This window comes from Brienomyrus brachyistius, chromosome 7 (assembly GCF_023856365.1).
Source record: "Brienomyrus brachyistius isolate T26 chromosome 7, BBRACH_0.4, whole genome shotgun sequence".
NCBI lineage: Eukaryota > Metazoa > Chordata > Actinopteri > Osteoglossiformes > Mormyridae > Brienomyrus > Brienomyrus brachyistius.
The window spans coordinates 9934398-9957319 of record NC_064539.1 but is presented as its reverse complement, the minus strand read 5'-3'; the positions used below and the strand labels follow the sequence as shown (position 1 = coordinate 9957319).

Sequence of the window (22922 nt, the reverse complement as noted above, 5' to 3'; positions counted from 1 at the left end):
ACATCAAAATGGAAATGCATGATAATTTCAGTCTCTGCAAGATGTATGATCAATAATACCAAAATCAGTGCACATAGAATACTTTCGACACATGCGGTATTTTTTGCATATGTCACATTTGGCAAGCTAAGGATAAAGGAGGCTGCCAGAGAGCCTTGGCCCTCGTTAAAGGGGACTGACACCCTACTTCCCATGTTTGCTGGCTCAGTACCCATGAGCGCAGCTTTAACTGAGAGGGAGGAAGCACGAGAGACGGAAACCATGGGCACATGAAACGCCTTCTTTTGTCTTTGAACCTATGAAAAATTCAGTAGCCAAATAGTCCAGAGAAAACTGACATCAGAGAAAACTATATATACCAATGTTCTACTGCTAATACTGCAAATCTTGTTCAAACCTTTAATACACATTTGTGTTTTTTAACATTTAAAACCCTATCTTAACTAAAAAGCTTCAGATCTGTCCTATTAATTAAAATGATAGATTCCTTTACAAAGTCACTTCAAATGACACTCTGTAAACTTAGCTCCTGCATGACAAGATTTGTATCATGAGTGTTTTAATTACTATGTGTAACTTCCTCCTGGGCACCTTGCAGTAATTGGAGAGCTGTTTTACAACATTTAATCATACATTGGCTGGCCTTCCCTAGGTATGTACTTTAACTTCTGTAATAAAGTGCAAAAAACGATTGAATACGTGAGTTCTTTTATACTAAAATATCTAAATAAAAAGCCTCAGAAATCTCGGAATGATATTTCCCACTTATAAATATAAATATTTGCCATTGATACTTTTTTCCATTATACAGTGGTACCTCAGAACTCGAACTTAATCCATTCAGAACTCGGGTTCACATCCTAAAAAGTTTGAGTTCTGATAGAATTTTCCCCATAAGAAATAATGGAAAACCAATTAATTGGTTCCCGGCCCCAAAAAATTACACCTAAATATGTTTTTTAGCATTTAAACACAAAATGAACAGGATAAAACAAGAAGGGTATTTTTTCTGAATGGCTTCTAAAACGATAAAGAATGTACCTCAACACTACCCCTGTCCTGCCCCGATCGTCCACTCCTTCCGTGTTCCACGCCCCCTCGTTAACCTCGTGTGGAGTCCCCGTGTGATCAGCTGTTTCTGGTTGTTGTCAGTAGTGCTCTGTATTTAGTCCGCGTTTCAGTTTGTTTCTCCAGTCCGGTCATTGTAACGTTATTGTGTTGTTCTGCCTGTTCTCAATTAAGCCCAGTGCTTCCCCAGTCCTGGCTTGACAGATCGTGACAACCCCAAGCCATGCCCCAACACTGTGCCAACACTAGACTATGCCATGCGGTCCATTGTTCATTTTTATTATTACTCTGTATTCGTTAATTTGTTCGTAAATCGCAAACTTTTAGGTTGTAACATTTGTACAACTATTACGTAAATTTTTGGTGAGCAATGGCTACTAAAGTGTATTACCTGATATTTTCAATAAAAAAGCACTATCACCAACAAATGATGCTGTCACAGCGAGTGCGAGGCTGAGACTGAAGCGCTACCCCTTGTTTCCGCTGAGAGACGTGCCCCCTGACTCATTTTATCACTCAAGTTATCTTAGGTTGGTGTTGATGACTGTAATGTCTGTTTTCCATCTGCACAAATTGCGACGTAAAAGTGGTTTTACTAGTTTCGTACCAGCGCATTGCTCATTTGCACCCTCCTTGTCATTGCACTTCTGACCAACAAAAACCATGTCTAAAGTGAGTGGTGCATTGTTAAACGGTAAAAGGTGCACTAATGGTTTTTTGTTACTTAATTTTACTTCATTTATATGCATTTTATTATAGAGTGCATCTGGTCCTTTCACATACTGTTGAATGAATCACCAAAAGAAAAACTGCCACGTCCCAATCGTGCTGAAACCAAAATTGCTGTGAAATCGCTACCTGTTTTGCCCCGTATGCCTCTTCGTTTGCCTATTAAATCCCTCATTCCCCGATCCTTTGTCTCCTTCTCCTGCTTCCCCGGTTCATGCTCCCCATGTCATGACAGAATGACAGAACTCCAAGAGAAGATGCCTTGTCTGACCGAGACTGAATACCTCGGTCTTCTCAATGAGGTGATTTATTGACCTGGGCAGCCTGAGGTTCGGAGCGACCCCACGGCTCATGCCCTTGCATCATGGACAAGGGACACCCTGGAGATGATATCCCTGTCTGAAGTATCGCACCTCATCCGCTGTTCCTGCTCCGGCGGTTGCCTATTAAATCCTTTATTCCCCAATCCTGTTTCCCCGGTTCGTGACATGACAAAAACAATATATATATCATTAAAAAATCTTTTGAGTTCATTATCAGAATTACGCACATACTGTAACTGAAAGGACATTTGGATTGCCGAAAATGCATTTCAGAGATTTAGATAAGTCAGGTAGAACATTACAATACAGCCCTCAGAAGGTCTCCGCATTCTGTGTGGCATGCTGTATGTTGTGTAACATTGCTATGCATGATGGACGTCTGCTGGACACATTAGAGGACCTTAGAAGGCATGATGCTGAACTGCATGTGCTGATGCCAACAAAGGAGTGTACGCTGGCAGCAGAACGGGCAAGGAGGGACCAGCCGGCAGAAGATCTGAATCGTCTGTAGCCTGGTAAGGAATCTAAACTGAGATTAGAAAAATAACCTACTGCCTTTTATTTGAACATTTTATAGCACCTTAAAAACTGTAGGTTGTGTTTTGTTTGAACAAACATTGCAGTTGTATTTTGCAAACTTCCCAGCTGCTGTGCTCATTTAGCAGTGAGCTTTCCCGTCTTCTGACATCATTATACTGCTTTCGTCACTGCGGATGGTCTGGTGATGCCAGAAACAAGGACATACAAGACCTCAACCCACACCTGCTTCACCTCTAAAGGCTTCGGTGGAACAGTGCATGAGTATCAGGATGCAGGAGGGACCTGAGAGCACGTGTTCCACTCTCAAGCACCAACATGTTCACAAAGATGTAATGATCCACTGTTTACATTTCGCTATTGTGCCAGTCATTCTTATATGAGGTCTGGCTTAATAATTTATAAATTAAGTATTACATCATAATGTATATGTGTCGAACAGCTTTCCTAACTACTGACAAAACATCTTTGTCGTAAAGTATGTGTGTGAGTACTGTAGCTGTAGGTCACATAAAGAGGTCTCATATTAAACAATACTGTCTATCTGCAGAATACTCCTTTTATTTATTATTTCACAAAGTTGAAATGAGCACACTTTTCTAAACTAACCAACTAAAAGTAAGCCTAAAATCAGAATTAACTGACTAATAAATAAGTGTTACACAGGGTCTGGCGCAACCTTCAGGAAGTCTAATGTCTCTTTTATACAGAAACACGGTACTTTATCAAAAGAGCTCAAAATGGACGTGTTAACATGTACATTTTGTACTTGTGAACAATGTTCAGCTTGTTATCGCGAATAAAGAGATACAATTTGACCCTTTCAACATTCTGTCAAATGGCATCTTACAGAATGATGTTTTGGGGCTTGAGAATGGCCTGGGGGCTGACAGAAGGCACGTGTTCGCAGACCCCTCCTGCACCCAGATGCCTCTTGCTGCTCCCATAGATGATATACTTGCGCATTTTCACTTTTCCCATGAGAACATCCGCTTCCTCGGGCAAAAAGCAAACTGGCTTACCGGGCAAGCGAGCCGTTGTAATTTCAATCCACAGTAGATTATGTGCCACAGCCTTTTAAAGGTAAGGTGATGTGTCATTCCGATTGGTTCATTGCATGTTATTCCCAAAACATGCCTCTGAATAATTACGAGTTAGGACAATCTTTTTGTACCTTGTGCTGGTACAAAGTCATTTTTTTCCATCGTCAAAATAGCACAATGGATTTGGACACGCCCATTGCTGTCATTTCTGCTTTGGGCTTTATGCTTTGCATTATATCATCAAAACAGAGCCCCAGGTTTTTACAAACTGTATGTGATGTTTATGGAGCCTGAGGCATTTACTGATGTTAATGTCATACTCACCATCTCTTCTGTTGAGCTTTGCAAAACCAGGACTGTGCGTGCTGGAAAAGTGGGAGGAGCTGTAGAATGACGTCTGAGGCAGAGCAACGACAAGGGGGCTGTCACAGTTTTCTGTGGAGAAAAACAAGCAGCACCATTAGCCCTTCCGTACAGCCACTGCGACTTTTACAACATGTTCATTAAGTCCTTCCGTATGTGACCGAGTAAGAAAATACAATAATAATATCATTACCTTATCTTTCAGCATTGTCTTAAGGACTCGGGAGAGCTACAAAATAACTGTGCAATTCTGTGGTTTTTAACTTTTTTGACCCCATTTCAAGCTTAAGCTAACCCATAATTTCACTTGTGTTATTGACAACAATAACATGGCCCGCGGGTCTGTTACATCCCATAAGGCCTTCAGAATGATAAACATGTCAGATAAATTGATACAATTTACTTCCATTAACAGCAAATTGCATATAATTTTTAAAGGAATGAAGTGTAATTTCATCAATAAACATTCTTTTTCTAACAGGCTGGTCCACCATTTAAGACACAGTCTTTGAAATAAACATATAAATGCATGGCAACCGTCATTTTACAGCAGGACATTACAACAATCTGGCTGGAACACGATACATTTAAAAAAAATAACCTACACATGACATTTATTGCTTTCTTTAATGCCTCTGATTTCCCTGACCCACGTTTGACCTCCATCAGATCTTTTTTTTTTTTTTAAATAGTGAATATAAAATTTTTGTGACATTATTAATGTCGAGATGCATCAATACAAGGTACATTAACAACATGAATAAGAATAAGAAAAAGAAAACAAGACTGGCTCCAAAAACGAATGTATCTAAAAAAACTGCACAACAGATGAAGTAACCAGACGGTTTTGAGAAAAAATAGAGGAGAACAATATGTTTAGTGGAAAAAATCCTGGAGAGAATGTCTACAATTTTTCAAATTATCGAGCTAAAACAGTTGCTTAAAAAAAAAAGTAATTTTCTTTGAGGAATTTCACATTTGTTTCTGCACAAAATCAGCCATGTGAAAACCAGAAGGCTGGGAGCAGACAGAACACCAAATGCCGCAAGTATTCAAATGAAATGAACGCAGGGAATAAATTTACCCCATGAATTAATTCTTGGGACTTATATAATATTTTACATGCAGACACACACGCACACACACCCCAAGGTTTTGATATAAAGAAGGCTGTCTGTACAATTGAGCCTTTTGTATTGTATTTAAATTTGCTTTTTATTTGACTAGTGACAGCTTCCACGCATTTATGAAGTTAGATATCCCACTAGTGCAGTTCAGGTTAAGTACCTTCCTCAGAAGAATTACACCGGCTCTACTCTTGTGACTTGAACTGTCAGCATTCAGGTTACAAGCCTACATACTTATGCCACCTACTGTTCTCATTTAGCTCAGTAAAGCTCCTTCTATGTCAGAACATGTTCAGAAACATTTTATTATACTATATGTAGCTGCAGTATACTGTAGTTCCACGGCCACTCCTACTAGAAGATAAACTCTGTACAAAGTCACACTTTTAAAACAAATACCTACTGAATGAACATCTCAGATGGCACATTTCATTTGCCCCTGCATATCGTTCTCATGCAAAATTTAAATATGAAGAAACATAAGTCATGCTGTCATGCACGCAGAATACCACCGAAATACATACAATTTGTAAAAAGAAAAATTTGCTAGTCTTTCAGAAAACATATTAGCGTAACAAGAAAAATAATGAGAGACTCAAGTTATTATGATTAAGGTTTATCTATATATTTAGTGATTAATCCATCAAGGAGGTCGGCAACAGGGAACCAGGAGGTGTTGAGGAGAAGAAAGATGTATTTATTGAATAATTGATTCTGCATTGCATTCATATATGTATTTAGAGATACCATGAATACAAGAGTATAACGAGATAGCTGGGACTACAAGTAATTCTAACAATCAATAAAATGGTTTTCTTTGTAATACCATCCCACTTGTTTTGTTCCTTTTATGAAAACATATGCAGGTACATTAGCTGCGAATCACACAAGTAATTTGCAGAATTTAATTGGCATTTGTTAATCAAACAGTAACAGATTTTATGTAGCTAAGCTTTTGCTGAATGCACCTAAATACAATGAAATGCATGCTTATAGAAACAAGACGCCATTAATGTTTTATTGTTTATGTTTCTTCGGGTAAGATTTGGTTGGAAGTTGTTTTAATTAAATCCAAAGCGTTTCTCCTTTTATCAAGGTTTTTCCACAGGAATTACTATTCATAAAATCTGATGTGAGGATTGTTAATAGGACTGTAAAAAGAGTTCAAAAATGAAGTAACCATAGTCACTGTTACAGCATTACCCATTCACAAAGTATATTTATCCATGTACTAAAGAATCTCAATGCATCAATCAAATGCCATCCAAAATATATTTTCTCCATGCAACACAAAAAGGACAGGATTTCTAATTGCAAAAATAATAAACATTGATATTTAAGTTAATTACATTATTTATTAATCTAAATGCTTAATGATGATCTATAGGGAAAGACCCCGATGCAGCTCAAGTTCAGGAAGAACCCTCATAGGGGGTTATTTCAATGGGAGGTCAGATTCTGCAACAATGACTGGACTGAGGAACACAGGACTGGTAAGCACTTAAATACAGGACTAACGAATGAATGACACAATGCTGGTATGTATGGTAAGATCAGAGGTAAGGAGAAAAACACAGCTAGGAAGAATTAAGAGGGTTCCGGATTGTTCTGGAGGGCCAACATCTACAGGGGAACCAAGAGGCGTAGAGGAAGTTGCCAACGAGGAACCAGGAGGCATCAAGGAAGCTACCAATGGGTAACCAGGAGGTATCAAGGAGGTCGGCAACAGGGAACCAGGAGGTGTTGAGGAGAAGAAAGTTTAGCAGCCATTGAAGTGGTCAGGAGTGCAAAGGCTGGAGGAACAGACGGAAGGTCAGACCCCGGCTGGACGACCACAAGAGGGCAGAGGCCGGTGTGACATCCGATGGGTCCGGGGCTTCAGGGACCAGCGACGGGTCCAAGACTTAAGGGACTGGTGAGGGGTCCAGGGCTTCAGGGACCAGTGGGACAGCCAATGAGTCCAGCAGACAAAGCGGGAGCAGATGGGACGACAGGTGTGACAACACCTGCAGGAGAGCGGGGTGAAGCCGGGGCACCTGGAGTGACCACTGGTGTTCCCTGCGAGACACTAGATGAAGCCGAGTAGCCCAAAAGAGTGTCCAGAACGGAGGTGTGGTCTCACCTGGGACAGGTTCAGTGGCATGGCTACCACAGGTTCTGATTCGGGGGGAGCAGCTCTGTATGGGCTGGGAGTATAGAGCACTGGTGGAGCAGCCCTCTCGGATGGGCTCTGGAGGTGTAGCACGGGTGAGTAGGACCTCTGAATGGCTTCTGGATTCGCCTCAGAGGCATGGAAGGTCTCTGGGGGTGCTGCAGAGGTGAGGACTGCCAGTGCTGGGCTGGAATCTAGATGAGCAGCCCCTTCCAGGCCAGACCCTAGAGCCTCGGGACGAGTGGTGGCTCCTTCTGGGCAAGGTTCTGAAACCGCAGCAGCGGCTTCCCCTAGGCAGGGCTTGGGAGGCTCTGGGGAGCTGGCGGGATGAACAGCTCTGTGTTGCAGGCTGGCAGCAGACGTAACGGTATGCTCAAGCTGTGGGAAGATGGCGGGCGGAGCAGTGGACACAAGCTGCGGGAAGATGGTGGGCGGAGCAGTCGACACAAGCTGTGGGAAGATGGCGGGCGGAGCAGTGGACACAAGCTGTGGGAAAATGGTGGGTGTAGCAGTCGACACAAGCTGCGGGAAGATGGTGGGCGGAGCAGTGGACACAAGCTGCGGGAAGATGGCGGGCAGAGCAGTCGACACAAGCTGCGGGAAGATGGTGGGCGGAACAGTGGACACAAGCTGCGGGAAGATGGCGGGCACAGCAGTCGACACAAGCTGTGGGAAGATCGTGGGCAGAGCAGTCGACACAAGCTGTGGGAAGATGGCGGGCGGAGCAGTGGACACAAGCTGCGGGAAGATGGTGGGCGGAGCAGTCGACACAAGCTGTGGGAAGATGGCGGGCGGAGCAGTGGACACAAGCTGCGGGAAGATCGTGGGCAGAGCAGTCGACACAAGCTGTGGGAAGATGGCGGGCGGAGCAGTGGACACAAGCTGCGGGAAGATGGTGGGCGGAGCAGTCGACACAAGCTGCGGGAAGATGGTGGGCGGAGCAGTCGACACAAGCTGTGGGAAGATGGCGGGCACAGCAGTCGACACAAGCTGTGGGAAGATGGCGGGCACAGCAGTCGACACAAGCTGTGGGAAGATCGTGGGCAGAGCAGTCGACACAAGCTGTGGGAAGATGGCGGGCGGAGCAGTGGACACAAGCTGCGGGAAGATGGTGGGCGGAGCAGTCGACACAAGCTGCGGGAAGATGGTGGGCGGAGCAGTCGACACAAGCTGTGGGAAGATGGCGGGCGGAGCAGTGGACACAAGCTGCGGGAAGATGGTGGGCGGAGCAGTCGACACAAGCTGTGGGAAGATGGCGGGCGGAGCAGTGGACACAAGCTGTGGGAAAATGGTGGGTGTAGCAGTCGACACAAGCTGCGGGAAGATGGTGGGCGGAGCAGTGGACACAAGCTGCGGGAAGATGGCGGGCAGAGCAGTCGACACAAGCTGCGGGAAGATGGTGGGCGGAACAGTGGACACAAGCTGCGGGAAGATGGCGGGCACAGCAGTCGACACAAGCTGCGGGAAGATGGTGGGCGGAACAGTGGACACAAGCTGCGGGAAGATGGCGGGCACAGCAGTCGACACAAGCTGTGGGAAGATCGTGGGCAGAGCAGTCGACACAAGCTGCGGGAAGATGGTGGGCGGAGCAGTCGACACAAGCTGTGGGAAGATCGTGGGCGGAGCAGTGGACACAAGCTGCGGGAAGATGGCGGGCACAGCAGTCGACACAAGCTGTGGGAAGATCGTGGGCGGAGCAGTGGACACAAGCTGCGGGAAGATGGTGGGCGGAACAGTGGACACAAGCTGCGGGAAGATGGCGGGCGGAGCAGTGGACACAAGCTGAGGGAAGTTGGCGGGAAGATCAGCGACCTCGAGTGGCAGGGAACAGGCTTTTTGAGAAGTAGGCTTGAGCTATGGATAGCTGGTGGGAAGAGCAGTGAGCTTGTTCAAGAAGCAGGCTTGAGCAAGGCTGGATGGCGGAGAATGAGGCTGATATTGGCAACTGTGGAATATTGTTCCCTTCCCCAGACACCAGCACCATTTTGAGGTTCTCCAGGATCCTCTCCACCTCCTGGGATCACAGTCACCATCTCATGCCCTAACTGGAGAAGCCTGCACAGCGGCATCCTCAAAAAGGTCCCGATGCACTTCGAGGAGGGTGAAGTAAGCTGTCGGCAGGACATGCTGGCCAGGAGTGGCTTGCTGTGCCACCCCAAACTATGGAAAGCAGGAGTGAAGGGTAGCTTTTTGTTGTGATGAAGTGGCAGGGTAAGTGGCTTCACCTTACAAGACGGCAGCGGGAAAAGCAGTGGGCTTTGCGGCAGACGGGTCAAAAGCTAAACAGCTCTGCGGTTTAGTCTTCCTTCTACCATGGTGTTGGTTATGAGCCTTCTCTGGGGGAAGAGGGGGGCAGAGGAATGGCAGTCCTTGTCATCTCCCGAGTCTCAAACTCTGGAGGCAAAAGGTCCAACATGTTGTCCTCCCACCATTCCACCTGGGGCCAGAACTAGTCCACTAAGGGAATAGGCTGCACACCCCTGTACAGTTTCCCTCTATAAAGTTTCCACTGCACAACACTTATGCACATTAAGTCACTTAATTTCCAGAGTCACAAACTTTGGACTATGGCAAAAACAAAGAAATAAATAAACAGACAAGCAAACCACCAAGCAAATAAATAAGCTTTGCATTTGCATGTACATAGCTTCAGATGGATGAGAACTCTGAACAGGTTTGAGAATAACATCCCAGCCAAGAAGCATTATGGTAATACTCCATTTACAAGACCACTTACATGGAGTGTATTCATTATTTTCTAAAATTGTACTGCTTTTTCCAAAGTATGCTACATTATAGCACTTTAAATATCAGTTTCCTTAACCCAATTATAAGCCAAACTAAATGTATTCAATAACAGAATTTCTGGCTTACTAACTTTCTGCCATAATTATAAAACCTTGATCATTTTAGCAGTGATCTAACAAATTTTAACGGCAAACAGATAAAAGATTATTTGACACCCTGTGCACTTTCTAGAACATAAATTACGGAACATATATTGTTACATTAATACACAAAATGCAGTTTGCATATTCCATCCAGTTATAGTTTCCTTCTGCACTTCAAAGACATGATTTGCCGAACTGATATCTCTAAATTGCCCTGGGTTATGGCTGTGTATGCGTGTGTGTCTGAGTGCATTCCCTGTGATGGACTACAATTCCACACTTCCAAATAGCTGTTTTAATTAAAATGAGAAAATAGATTAGTTATCCTATCCTAGGTGTCCTTGCAATCCTAAGAATCCTAGGAATTATATAACTATAACATATAGAGGTATATTAGGTTGGATTAAGGTCACATCTGCTTTGTCAACACGCCTAGTAATTGAATCAATTAAGCAACAAAATCTTGTGAATTAAAAATATTCAAAAACGTTCAATATAGGAATAGAGGTTCAAAGGAATTCGTTTGTCCTAAGCCACAGTGTACGAAGGTCCACTTGCACCCCTGCAAGAACAGGACACGTGGAGATGGGGGCAAAGACAGAGATGCCTAAAAATATTACCCTCTCACCTTGACGTACTTCGAATGATGGACGCTGAATGCGTCACATGTATCTGGATGGATTATGAAACGCTACTCTTTCTGTGCCAACTGCATTTCGATCCAATTTGAGATGCTATTTGTCCTGTATTTTCGTACACATTGGCTGTGTCCAAAATTATTTACTTCTTTTGCTGTGTAGTGGGCAGAATACAGTATGTGACATGAGCAGTATGTCTGAATCCTCAGTATGGATGACACAGTAGGCAAATGGTGCCTGGATGACATACTACATTCTTTGAAATTCTGAAGTATGCAACCAATGGAAGCTACACTATGCCATAAGGCCATTGAAGCTGCAACCAAAAATGAAAGAACGTTGCTTGCTCAAATTGCATCTTCTTAAATTACAGTTATAGCTATTGCTCTACTGATTCAACCTTCACACTCTACTCTGATGTTATGTACAACCAATGAAGACTGGCAACCAGGCCGTGCAAATACAGTATAGGTGTGAACCTGAAATACTATGCTAGGCTCCAGAGAGGCAAGCAACCTTAGAAGGACTCTCACGATGACAATAATTACGCTGCACTACACACAAACACCCGCAATTCTTGCGGGAGAGAGAAACGTGGGGAGGATCCATTACAAACTACAAGTCAAGTGTTATGCATTGCAAAGAGAAATGCAAAAATAAGGCAAGGATCATAAAAAAACACAGGTATGGCTCACGCGATAATCTGGTGTACAGCACAGCTACAGTATGTACAATGGCAACAGACAAGGATTATTTACAACTCGCTGAGAGCATATTGGGGGTTGCTAATCACCTCCAATATCAGAAGGCAGCTTGTCAACACTACTATATATAGTGTTCAGAAGTTTTTAATTTTTATGGGGGTCAAGTTATGTCACTGGTAAACATCCAGGTAAGGCTACATATAAGATGGTGACTGTAGTATGTCCCGTGGTATACATACTGTTCTTCTGTTTACATACAATACATTCTGAATTAAGTCGAGTATTAGCCTTCTAATGAAATTCAGTGCCTACTGCATAAATGTACAATTTTGGAAGCACCCATTATTTCACACAATACACAGTCTTGGTCAGTGATCCCCAATGGAAGTACTTGACCAGGACACTCACCTAATTGGTAACCATTCTATGCTTTTAATGGGGTTGCGTGTTGGTTTTTAGTCACAGTGACTAGCAATTGGTTTGGAATAATACATCATAGGTTATGCTGTAACATATAAGCTTGTTTGGACTATGCAGTTGATTGCATTACTGTTTTTTTTTTTTTAATTAGTAATAAGAACATAAGAATTATACAAACGAGAGGAAGCCATTCGGGCCATCAAGCTCGCTTGGGGAGAACTTAACTAATAGCTCAGAGTTGTTAAAATCTTATCTAGCTCTGATTTAAAGGAACCCAAGGATTCAGCTTGCACTACGTTATCAGGAAGACTATTCCATACTCTGACTACACGCTGTGTAAAGAAGTGCTTCCTTAAATCCAGTTTGAAATCTTCTCCCGCTAATTTCCACCTATGGCCACGAGTTCGTGTATTTCAACTAATGCTGAAGTAACTATTTGGTTGAACAGCATCCAAACCTGTTTGAATCTTATATACCTGGATCATGTCCCCCCTCAGTCTCCTTTGCTTGAGACTGAACAGATTTAGCTCAAGTAAGCTTTCCTCGTATGACATTCCTCTAAGACCAGGAATCATTTTTGTGGCCCTATGCTGCACCTTTTCTAAGGCCACAATGTCCTTTTTAAGATATGGTGACCAAACCTGCACACGATATTCTAGGTGAGGTCTCACCAAGGAATTGTATAATCTTAGCATTACCTCCCTTGACTTATACTCCACACACCTGGAGATATACCCCAGCATCCTATTGGCCTTTTTTATTGCTTCCCCACACTGGCGAGAATGGGACATGGAAGCATCAACATACACACCAAGGTCTTTTTCATGATCAGCTACCTTTATTTCAGTGGGACCCATAAAATACCTGTACTTTATATTTCTGCTCCCATTCTAAACTATCAGTCCATGCTGCTAACAATACAAACTTTTACACCATCTATTGGTTTGGCATATTTGCTTGTATACAGAATTGTTTTGAATAAAGAGAAAAATAACTAAAGTATATGGACTGGATTTTAAACACCATATAGGTCATTCTCAGGACCTCACCTCCGTAACATAAATTTTTTTTCTCATTTTTAAAGCTAGTTTGAAGGTTCCTGTAGCAAAGCCCTTAACTGTAATTGCTACATCCTGGGTATGATGTTAATGTACATCCGGCCCTACGAGACTGTCCTACTTACAGGGGAAATTTGGGGGTTGATGGCAAGATTGGCACTCCAGCCAGTGGAAAATAAAACTCACGCTGGTTCATTTGCAGTAGTGCGGTGATGGGGTATTACCTACTGCATGGCTGCATTCAGGTTCTCAACCCTGAGGTTGTTTGGCCAAAGTATATCTCGTTTATCAGCACGTAAACGTCAATGCGAGTATACGCTGAGCTACTCGCTATTTTTAGCTTATGCACATGAGAGAATCAAGCCCTAGGTCATTTGTTATTTAAAATTCCCTCTTAGTACTAATAAAAATAGATTATGATTACTAAATGAATTTCATCTGGTCTAAAATTAGATCACAGAGATGGACCCATTTATATCAGCACCCTTATTTTGCCATCCAGGATGCATTTTAAGGAAGACACCGATAAGCAGTGTAGTTTACTTTGATGAGAGAATTTACACGATCTGCCATTCCAACAGCCTGAACAGCATGACACATTGTGGTCTTAGGGGATTAGTAATGGCGTTTGTCATTTTAATGTTTACATTGCCATTTTTGAAGTAAGGTGATTAAATTGTCACAACCTTTCCTTCACATCAAATTACTTTTACACAAGCTGGATGAAATGTCTTAGTGTCTTTACAAAGGCAAGATGAAAAATCTTTTAAAAAGCCTTTACATTCACTGCAACAAAAAGGCACCATTTGCATTACAGATGATTTATACCACTTTTTGAAAGTGTCTTCTGACTGGATTGCCATCCACTAAAATTATCCAATTCATAATTCAGTCATTTTCATACTGTATAGAGGTAAACAATTCAAATGAGGATAGAGCAACATTAAAAGTCTAGGACCAGAATATGAATTTTTGGTTTTAGGACTGAATTGACCTGACACTTTCTGCTATAACCAATGTCTTTATGGTGTTAAGCAAAATGTGATAGTGGATTTATTCCTTATTATCAAGCCATTTAATGCATTTTTTCTGAACTCACTAAAAACCAAGGTGCAGCCTAGTTACCTGAATCCTAAAGTGCTAAATAGCTTTCAGGATTCCAAGGCTGATGCACTTAAAAAACACGACAAAAAAATAAATAAATTACTGGAATCTCTTTGAAAACACGCAGATCTAGAGGACACCCTGTCTTATACAGGACATCACCCACAGGCTAGAAAAATATAGGAACAGATGGAGAGCTTTGAAATCTGACGGATGAATTTGTTACTTTCTACATTGAGCCTCATGCTGCAGTATGGATGCTGATGAATGCGAATAGGAGATTAAATTGATAGCATTTATTTCCATGCAGCATTTCATCTTAGGTGCACAGTTTGAAGTGACAACACATTGTCTGATTGCTCATTGTTTTTTATTTCCTGCTCTCGCTTTCCCCTTGAAGTTGCTTTGCATTGACTAACTACAAGGTTGACTGTTTGAAACCCTCCCTAGAGGTAAGTCTTTGTGGCAAGCTGACAACTCGCATTTGGAGTGTGTTGTAAAGAACAGTAGGTGCCATGAGATATTATTTTAGTTCCAACACATCATCACAATTACCTCATGCAGAGGTAATTAAACACATACACTGACTGGATAAATCAGAGAATTAAAACCATTGGATTCTATTTTAACAATACTTGGTATGCAAAGGTGCATTTCATTTGAGGAATACTAAAAGTTCACTGAATAGCACAGGTACTTATTATTTCCATAAAAAGTAAGCAACACATTTTTTAATAACTTAAAATATTGTTTACCTACAGTACTGTTCAAAGGTCTTAAGCAGACGGAGAAAATAATGTTTAAGCGATAATCATGTCGGCACACTTCGTCAATATCTCATTGACTTTTTTTTAACCAATTAAATTTATTAACTAAGTGAGCTGGTGGTGAAATTTAATTAATACATGGAATGGCTGAGGTGCCTCTGAAGAAATTCTTGCTAGTTTTTATTGTGCAACTCTTAATTTGCATATGTTCTAATGCTAAATTGTGTTTTTTGTTCTGAGCAAAAGTGCACTTACTGCCCTAGTTATAAACATTTCTTTGTACTGCATAAGACTTTTGAACAGTACTGGTCAATAGAATTAGGTATAAACATTCCTTAGTTAAAACTGAATGACTTAAAATTTTAATTCCATCATAACTCAGGGGGTAGAACTCATAACTCTGGCATTGGGGGTTCAATCCTTGCCCCTCCCTACCCTGTGTGTGAGGAATCTGCCTGTTCTCCCAGTGTTTCCCCCAAGTGCACTGGTTATCTCCCATTGTTCAAAGAGATGGAAGTACTGTATGTGATTTAGTGTCTGTGAATTACTCCTATTGTTTGACTGTATCTATATGTGCATCCTGTGAAGGACTAGCATCCCATCCAGCATTTATCCTTGCCTTGTATTCCATGCTGCCTGAAATAAGTTACAGGCCCCACCAGGACCTTGGAGTGGTTAGTATACGTTGGAAAATGTATGGATTACACTTACATTTCCTTCAATGCCAGTTGAATAATTGAAGTGCTATGCTATCACATCCCCCAGACTCCACCATTTATGTTTTGCTTCCACATATACCACCTGATCACATGTGTATTATCACATGATTGGTAACTATCAAATCAGAAACATTGTTGTGGGTGGAGGCCCCTCCCACGGCTCCCTGGCATGCAGTGTTTCTGCTAGAGTGTGGAGTCTTTCTGTTTGAATGACAGGATGTGCGGGTGAGTGATGGATGGCTTGAACTGTAGCTGAATGATCACCAGAGCCCATCATTTTGTATTGGTATTACATTCTGCAAAGCATGTCTCCTGGCTGCAGAGGTGGGTCGTTATGTACCCCGTGTCTTGTGTTGCAAGACGTTCTGCTTTTAGTCATGTTGTCTGGCTCTAATCTTGGCTTCCCTTCTGCCAGGCCATCTGGGTAAGATTTTTTTGAGGATGAGTGGAAATGGTTTGTCCTGGTTTTTGTCCTATTACGAGTTCAGCCTGCTGGACCAATAATACATCAATATTATGATGTCAGACGATTAGGCCCATTCATTCTATGATGTTTATTGCAATATTTACAGGCTACCCTGAATATGCAATACCTGAAGCATAATGTGCGGGGCTGGAGATTAAGCTTGCCCACTCGCCTGAAGCAAGTCACGTAGACAAAGGGTGAATACAAATAACTGAGCACTAGCCTGGCAAGCAAAAGAACTGCATGTCAGACTACATTTTAACTGACCTAGCTGAGCTGGTCAATCCCTAAGGACTAATGGTGTAATGATTTTGAAACTGACACTCAAACCAAGATAGAAACGTTCACAATCTTGCGTTGCGGTTCCGAAAGACAGAACCGCAATAGCCGCCCCCCCAACCCCAATCCCAACCTGCTGCTGCAGGTGCAAGTGCAGCCTGTTGAGCTCTCATTACGTTGCAAATGTGACAAAACTCCTATTCGATTTCACAGTTAACACTATAACACATGTAAATCACATAGTTATTATTCTGTTCAAAGTAAGGGCAAACTGTATATTTTGGAAATATTACACATAACACTTATTTCATTGACTTGCATGGATCATGTGACTGTTTCAGTCCAATCGTGATCAAGTGATCATGTTCGTGGTAAAGGTTAGGCTAGTTTCATTAGCTCAAGATGGATAATAACCCTCTTTGTGTTGCCAATTTTTGGTGGTTAATAAAACCTAGAATTTTGTCCCCCTTCTTTTTTTCATTCACCTCCTCCTCCTAAAAAAAAGAGGTATAAACCGAACCACAACTCAAAAATCAACGTCTGAACCGAACCATGGATTTGGAGAATTGTTATATCACTACTACTGTTAATGTCCAGGATCTGTTTCTCTTACTCTTGGGAAACCAATACAATGGAACCTTGTGAATAGGCCTTTTAACATTGACAATGAGTCTGCGCACTGGTCAAACTTTTAGATCCTCTCTGGACCACTACTCACATGCACTGGTCTGAGATTTTTTTTTGCTATATCACTTAGTTCTGACTCACTAGCTTCTTCTCACTATCAGAAGCTGTGAAGATGCTCTCCATCTTGCTGTTGTGATACAAGATTGCTGCTAATCACCTTGTGGAATTTCACACCTGTTTGGGTGTTTCTCAGTTGGCCGATGGCCGTAGCAGGTTCCGAAACATGGTGCATGTACAGCCACCAAAACAGCTCTGACCCATCAATACATGGACTCCACAAGACCTCTGAAGGTGTGGTATCTGGTACCAAGATGTTATCAGCAAATCATACAGTGCCTGGCGAAAAAAAAAAGTCGCCATTTGAATTTATATCAGCAAATACTTAAGAGCCAATGACTGGATCATTATTACAGCTATGCAGCGATAAAGTGAAGTCAGCTGAGTACCTGAACCTACTGGCCAGGTTCCGCCTTCATCCATCATCAATGGATTTTTTCTTCCCTGCTGGCATGGACATATTCCAGGACAAGAATGTAAGATTCAGTGGGTTCGGATTGTCAATGAGTGGTTCAGGGAGCATGAGGAATCATTTTCACGTATGACTTGGTCACCACAGAATTGCGACCTTAACCTCATTGAAGGTCTTTGGGACGTGATAAAGGAGGCTTCATGGAGGTTCAACTCACTTGTCAATACAGGATCTTGGCGAGAAATGAAGGCAAATCGGGATGAAAATAAAGGGCGAGATGTTGCATAAACCTGTGGAAATAATGGCATGACAAATGTGCACCGTAATCAAAGCTAAAGGTGGTCCAAATTAAATGCAGACTTTTTTTCTGGCTACTGTAGGTAGTGTAAGTTGGGAGGTGGGAGGTAAAGCTTCCATGGATCAAACTTATTTGTACAACACATCTTATAGATGCTCAACTGGACTGTAAATTGGAGGCAAGTCAGCACCTTGAACTATTTTTCATGTTCCTCAAACCATTCCTGATCCATTTTTGCAGTGTGACAGGGTGCATTATTCTGCTGAAAGAGGCCATTACCATGGGAATACAGTACAGTTACCAATATGGGGTGCACTTAGTCTCATCCACGTGAATGCCAGAACTCAAGACTTCCCAGCAGGACATTGCCCAAAGCATCACACTTCTTCCATAGTGCATCCTGCTTCCATCTCTTCCCCAAGTAAATGGTGCACACGCACTCGGCTGTCCACATGATGAAACAGAAAATGGGACTAATCAGACTAGGCCACTTTCTTCCATTGCTCCATGGTCCAATTCTGAAGCTCACATGCCCATTGTAGGCACTTTTGATGGTAGGCAGAGGTCAGCATGGGCACTCTGACCAGTTTGTGGCTATGCAGCCCCACACGCAGCAAGCTGTAATGCACTGTGTCTTCTGACATTTTTCTATTATAGCCAACATAAACTTTTTCAGCAATTTGTGCTACAGTAGCTCTCATGAAGGATCAGACCAGATGGGCTAACCTTCACTCCCCACACACATCAGTGAGCCTTGGGGGCCCATTATCCTGTTGCTAGTTTGCCTTTTGGCCTTCCTTGCACCATTTTTGGTAGGTACTGAGCATGACATACCGGTAACACTCCACAAGGCCTGTCGTTTTAGAGATGTTCTAACCCAGTCGTCTACCCATCACAATTTTGCCCTTGTCAGAATCGCTCAGATTCTTATGCTTGTCCATTTTTCCTGCTTCCAACACATAAGCTTAAAGAATTGACTGTTCATTTGCCTAATATATAATAGCACCCTTTACAGCTGCCATTGTAACAAGATAATCAATGTTATTGACCTGCCAGTGGTTTAATGTTATGGCTGATTGGTGTATAGCTACTGTACAAATAAAAATATTTTGTTTATTTGGGAAAAATGGCCCGACCTACTGGTGATCAGAGGGACCTGTGATTTGTAGTTGTCGCTAAATTGAATATGATTTGCACAAAAAAATGTAATTCCACTAGCCTCCTTGACATTCTGTACATAGCATGTTAAACAAAAATTTCATGAACCAGTAAAACTTTTTGACCTCAACAGTGTTTGCTGAGGGTCAGGGGGAAACGTTTTATTTTTCACTATGGAAAATACCCATAATATACTGGATGAACCTGTAATGTATGGGATGGGTGATAACTCCAGGGGTGCTAATGAGAGATTGATCAGTGGGATAGATTTAATATGTTTAACTATCCATCCATTTTCCAAACCACTTATCCTACTGGGTCGCGGGGGGTCCGGAGCCTATCCCAGAAGCAATGGGCACAAGGCAGGGAACAACCCAGGATGGGGGGCCAGCCCATTGCAGGGCACACTCACACACCATTCACTCACACATGCATACCTACAGGCAATTTAGCAACTCCAATTAGCCTCAGCATGTTTTTGGACTGTGGGGGGAAACCGGAGTACCCGGAGGAAACCCCACGACGACATGGGGAGAACATGCAAACTCCACACACATGTGACCCAGGTGGAGTCTCGAACCCGGGCCCCAGAGGTGTGAGGCAACAGTGCTAACCACTGCACCACCATGCCGCCCCATATTTAACTACTTCATTAAAAAAAGGTAAAGCTTAAGAACATATCGATTTTTGGAAATTCACCAACCCCTCCCCTTAATGCCCAGCATTCCGCGGCCCAGTGCACTTGTCAACTGGTACCAGTTCAGGAACCAGGACTTTGGGAGCCCCTGGTCTTATGGAACTGAGGTTTGTCATATTCCATTCTATTGCTGCGGAACAGCAGCAAGAAGCGACAGTTCATTGCTGTTGACACTGGCTGAAGCTGATGAGTCTCCGCAAGGAACAACCCAGGATGGGGCACCAACCCATTGCAGGGCACAGTCACACACCATTCATAAAACTCTTTATTCCCTGCATATAATCAAATGAATACAGGTGGGTATTAGTCTCTATTATGGATGAGTCGGATCTCATGCCCTAGCACTTACTCTCTGGCATAGCCCAAGAAGTCATACTTTTAATTTTGTCCAGCCCCTAGTTGTTTGAGTCCTTACTTTAAAAAGCCAGTCTAAGCATTCATTGTGTTTAGCTTTCATATGCACTGCTACCTCTTCCAAGCTTCACAGCAGCCGCCCTGCAGCAAAAGATCACAGGAGAGCTGGAGCTTCCAAAGGACAGGTGGCAGAGGAAGTGTTTGCTAAAGAGTTTTTAAAGTTCCTACTGCTATCAGAGTGCATAGCTTGAATCCAGGCTCCATTATATAGAAGAAAAGACATTTCCATGTCTCAGGCTTAAAACTGTTGTAGTAACAATGTGCTTTTCAATCTTCATTACCTTGTTATGTCTCTTCAGGGTGCACAGTTAACATGACACCATTCTTCTTAGTGTTTTGGGTACATTGCCTTTTAATGTTTCAAGACGTTTTTTTGCTTTTGCCAGTATTGGGATTGTACTGTATCAGCCGTATGGTCAAGCTCCTCCAATGAGAACTATTCTCAGTGTGTGTCAGGCCGTCCAAATGATATTGATGCATGTAGCCAGTCCCATCTTATCGGCAGAGGATCCTCTCCTCTTCACTCATTGTCTCCCCTTTCCCTGCCTGTGCCGTGTAATACTATGCAGTATTCACTGGTTAGCTGGACACACAATGAAAGGGTAGATTGTTATGGTATCATTTTCAATTTTCAGAATTCTGATTGTTCACTTCATTCAGTACAGCGGCACCTGCACCAGTGTCGATTTCAAATTTTACTGGTAGTGTTCTTTGTACTCACCCTCAACTTGAGAAATGACTGCGATTATTACTTCAGTGTGTCACATCTGCTGGTAGTGACCCCGATCACCCTGTTTTCCCGCACTTTCAAAATAAAACTTAAGTTATTTCAAGCCCTTTGGCCCCTTGCTTTGGAAACCAATTCCAGCAACATGACGATGCCTCGTTAATTCCATGTATGAACCTACGTGGAACAATAACTGTGCACTATCTGTACTATTTTCAATAACCTTAAACCTAACATCGACTGAAGATTTAGTAAGCTGAATACTATATGATCACTGAAGATTTCCTCCCTAATTGCTATAACATTTCAAATTTGTATATGAAGCTGCAATACACTTCTACCCTTTTTGGTAGAAACAGGACAATATTTCTCATTACAACAGCGTTCTCAGTTTTCTTGTTTCTGAAAGACAAGGGCATTAGTCACATCCATTAATAGGGCTTCATCTTCTACACATCTGGATTCTTTACCCGGCTTTGTCCTCATCCTACATGGTCTCATTCAGCACTTGCAGTCAGGCTGTTTGGGAGGTTCGCTGAAGCAGAAAGCACTCGGCCAAGGTGTGGCTTTATTTACATCGTTTCATGTGGGGCACAGACTTCGATCACCAGACACTGGTTTTCAATTACCGGAGAGAAGAGCTCTTCGAAGATTTATAAATAAAAACAGAAAGCCACATTAGGTGAAAAATGTGCTTGGTCTCTTGCATATCCAGTAACCCCCACCCTCCCCCCCCCCCCCAAATACCCATGCCTCACATGCAGGTGTCATTTGTCTTAAAGGTAAAGTACGCAGGTTCACTACGCTAAAACAGAATACCATTTCTACGTCATGTAGTGTAACGTCTTATACCCCAAGTCAGCAAACAGGAACACAATAGCTATACCAATATTTTCTGAAAACTTGCTGAATACTAAATGTAATGTCACTAAAGTATTTTCTGTTAATTTTATTAGTAATGCAGCTCAACTAAATATAACAAAACTAAAGTGAAGTTAGTTATAAAAGTAACAGATTCTTACAACTGTGAAATGTGAATTAGAATTGAGCTAGTCAATAACTATTTCAAATGTGATGCGACAATTAATAACAATTGATAATTTATTATTATATTATATTATTATATTTATTATATATATTATAATATATTATATACTCAGTTTCATCTTGTACATATCTTCCTCTCCAAAAAAGCAAATTTTTTTCCAGATAAATAATTTTAATCAAATAACTTGCATTTCTCCATTTTAATTTCTTCAATATTTTTATAAAAGGTCTTTGCATTTGGGTATTACTGTTAAGTAATAAAAAAGACCATACCTCAGAATTCCAATTTAAAATACACAAAAAATATATAAATAAAATGAACAAATACTCTAGTGACCAAATTAGTAAAAAATAATTATTTCATCAAATCAGACAATTCATCACAGTATTCCCCAAAGAGAAAGATTTGAACACTTAAAAACAAGACGCCAGTAATAATGATACTCATGGGTATTAGATGTTGTTTAGTACTGTCATCAGCATCATTTCTGGCATATCCAAAGGAAATGATCCAATCTGCAACTTCACCTGGTACATCTGGTGTAAAGTCATCTGGTACATGTGCTGCTGATGGTCAACAGCTGATGACTAATGGCGCTGAAAAGCTTTCTGACCTCAAAATAAATTATAGCTAAAATATACAGGTAATAATAAAGACACATTTTTGCATTATTTAATCAGATTAAATAAAATGAAATCCGATAAGATGGTAGGTCCATGAAAACAACGGTTCTGCAGTCTCCCTATCTTTAGAAAGATGGCTTAATTAAATCAATTTTAAGTTACTGTACTTGTAATAGGGCTTAATATTCAAGTTTGTTTACAAAATGCATACCGAAAACAGAATGGTAGTTCAAGGAAATAACCTAATCTAGAGACAAAAAGTGTTTAAGGAAATAAAGCAAACAAATAAACAAAAAACATCATAAAAGTGAATAATCATAAACTTCTAAACGCCATCTTGTTGGTACAGCTGATTTTATGATCTAAACGAGATGTGTCGCACAGTATAAGCTGATAATTTAATAACTTAAAAA

At 41.8% G+C, this 22922-nt stretch overlaps 1 protein-coding gene across 2 annotated transcripts in view; it reads right to left on the bottom strand.

Annotated features, from left to right (window-relative positions):
- Positions 1-22922, bottom strand: part of cntnap3 (contactin associated protein family member 3) — an 87403-nt gene that overhangs the window by 52527 nt on the left and 11954 nt on the right. For both annotated transcript variants that reach the window (XM_049018824.1, XM_049018825.1), the window contains exon 2: positions 4025-4135. In XM_049018824.1, coding sequence (XP_048874781.1) covers positions 4025-4135 — 111 coding nt within the window. The remainder of the gene's footprint in view (positions 1-4024; positions 4136-22922) is intronic.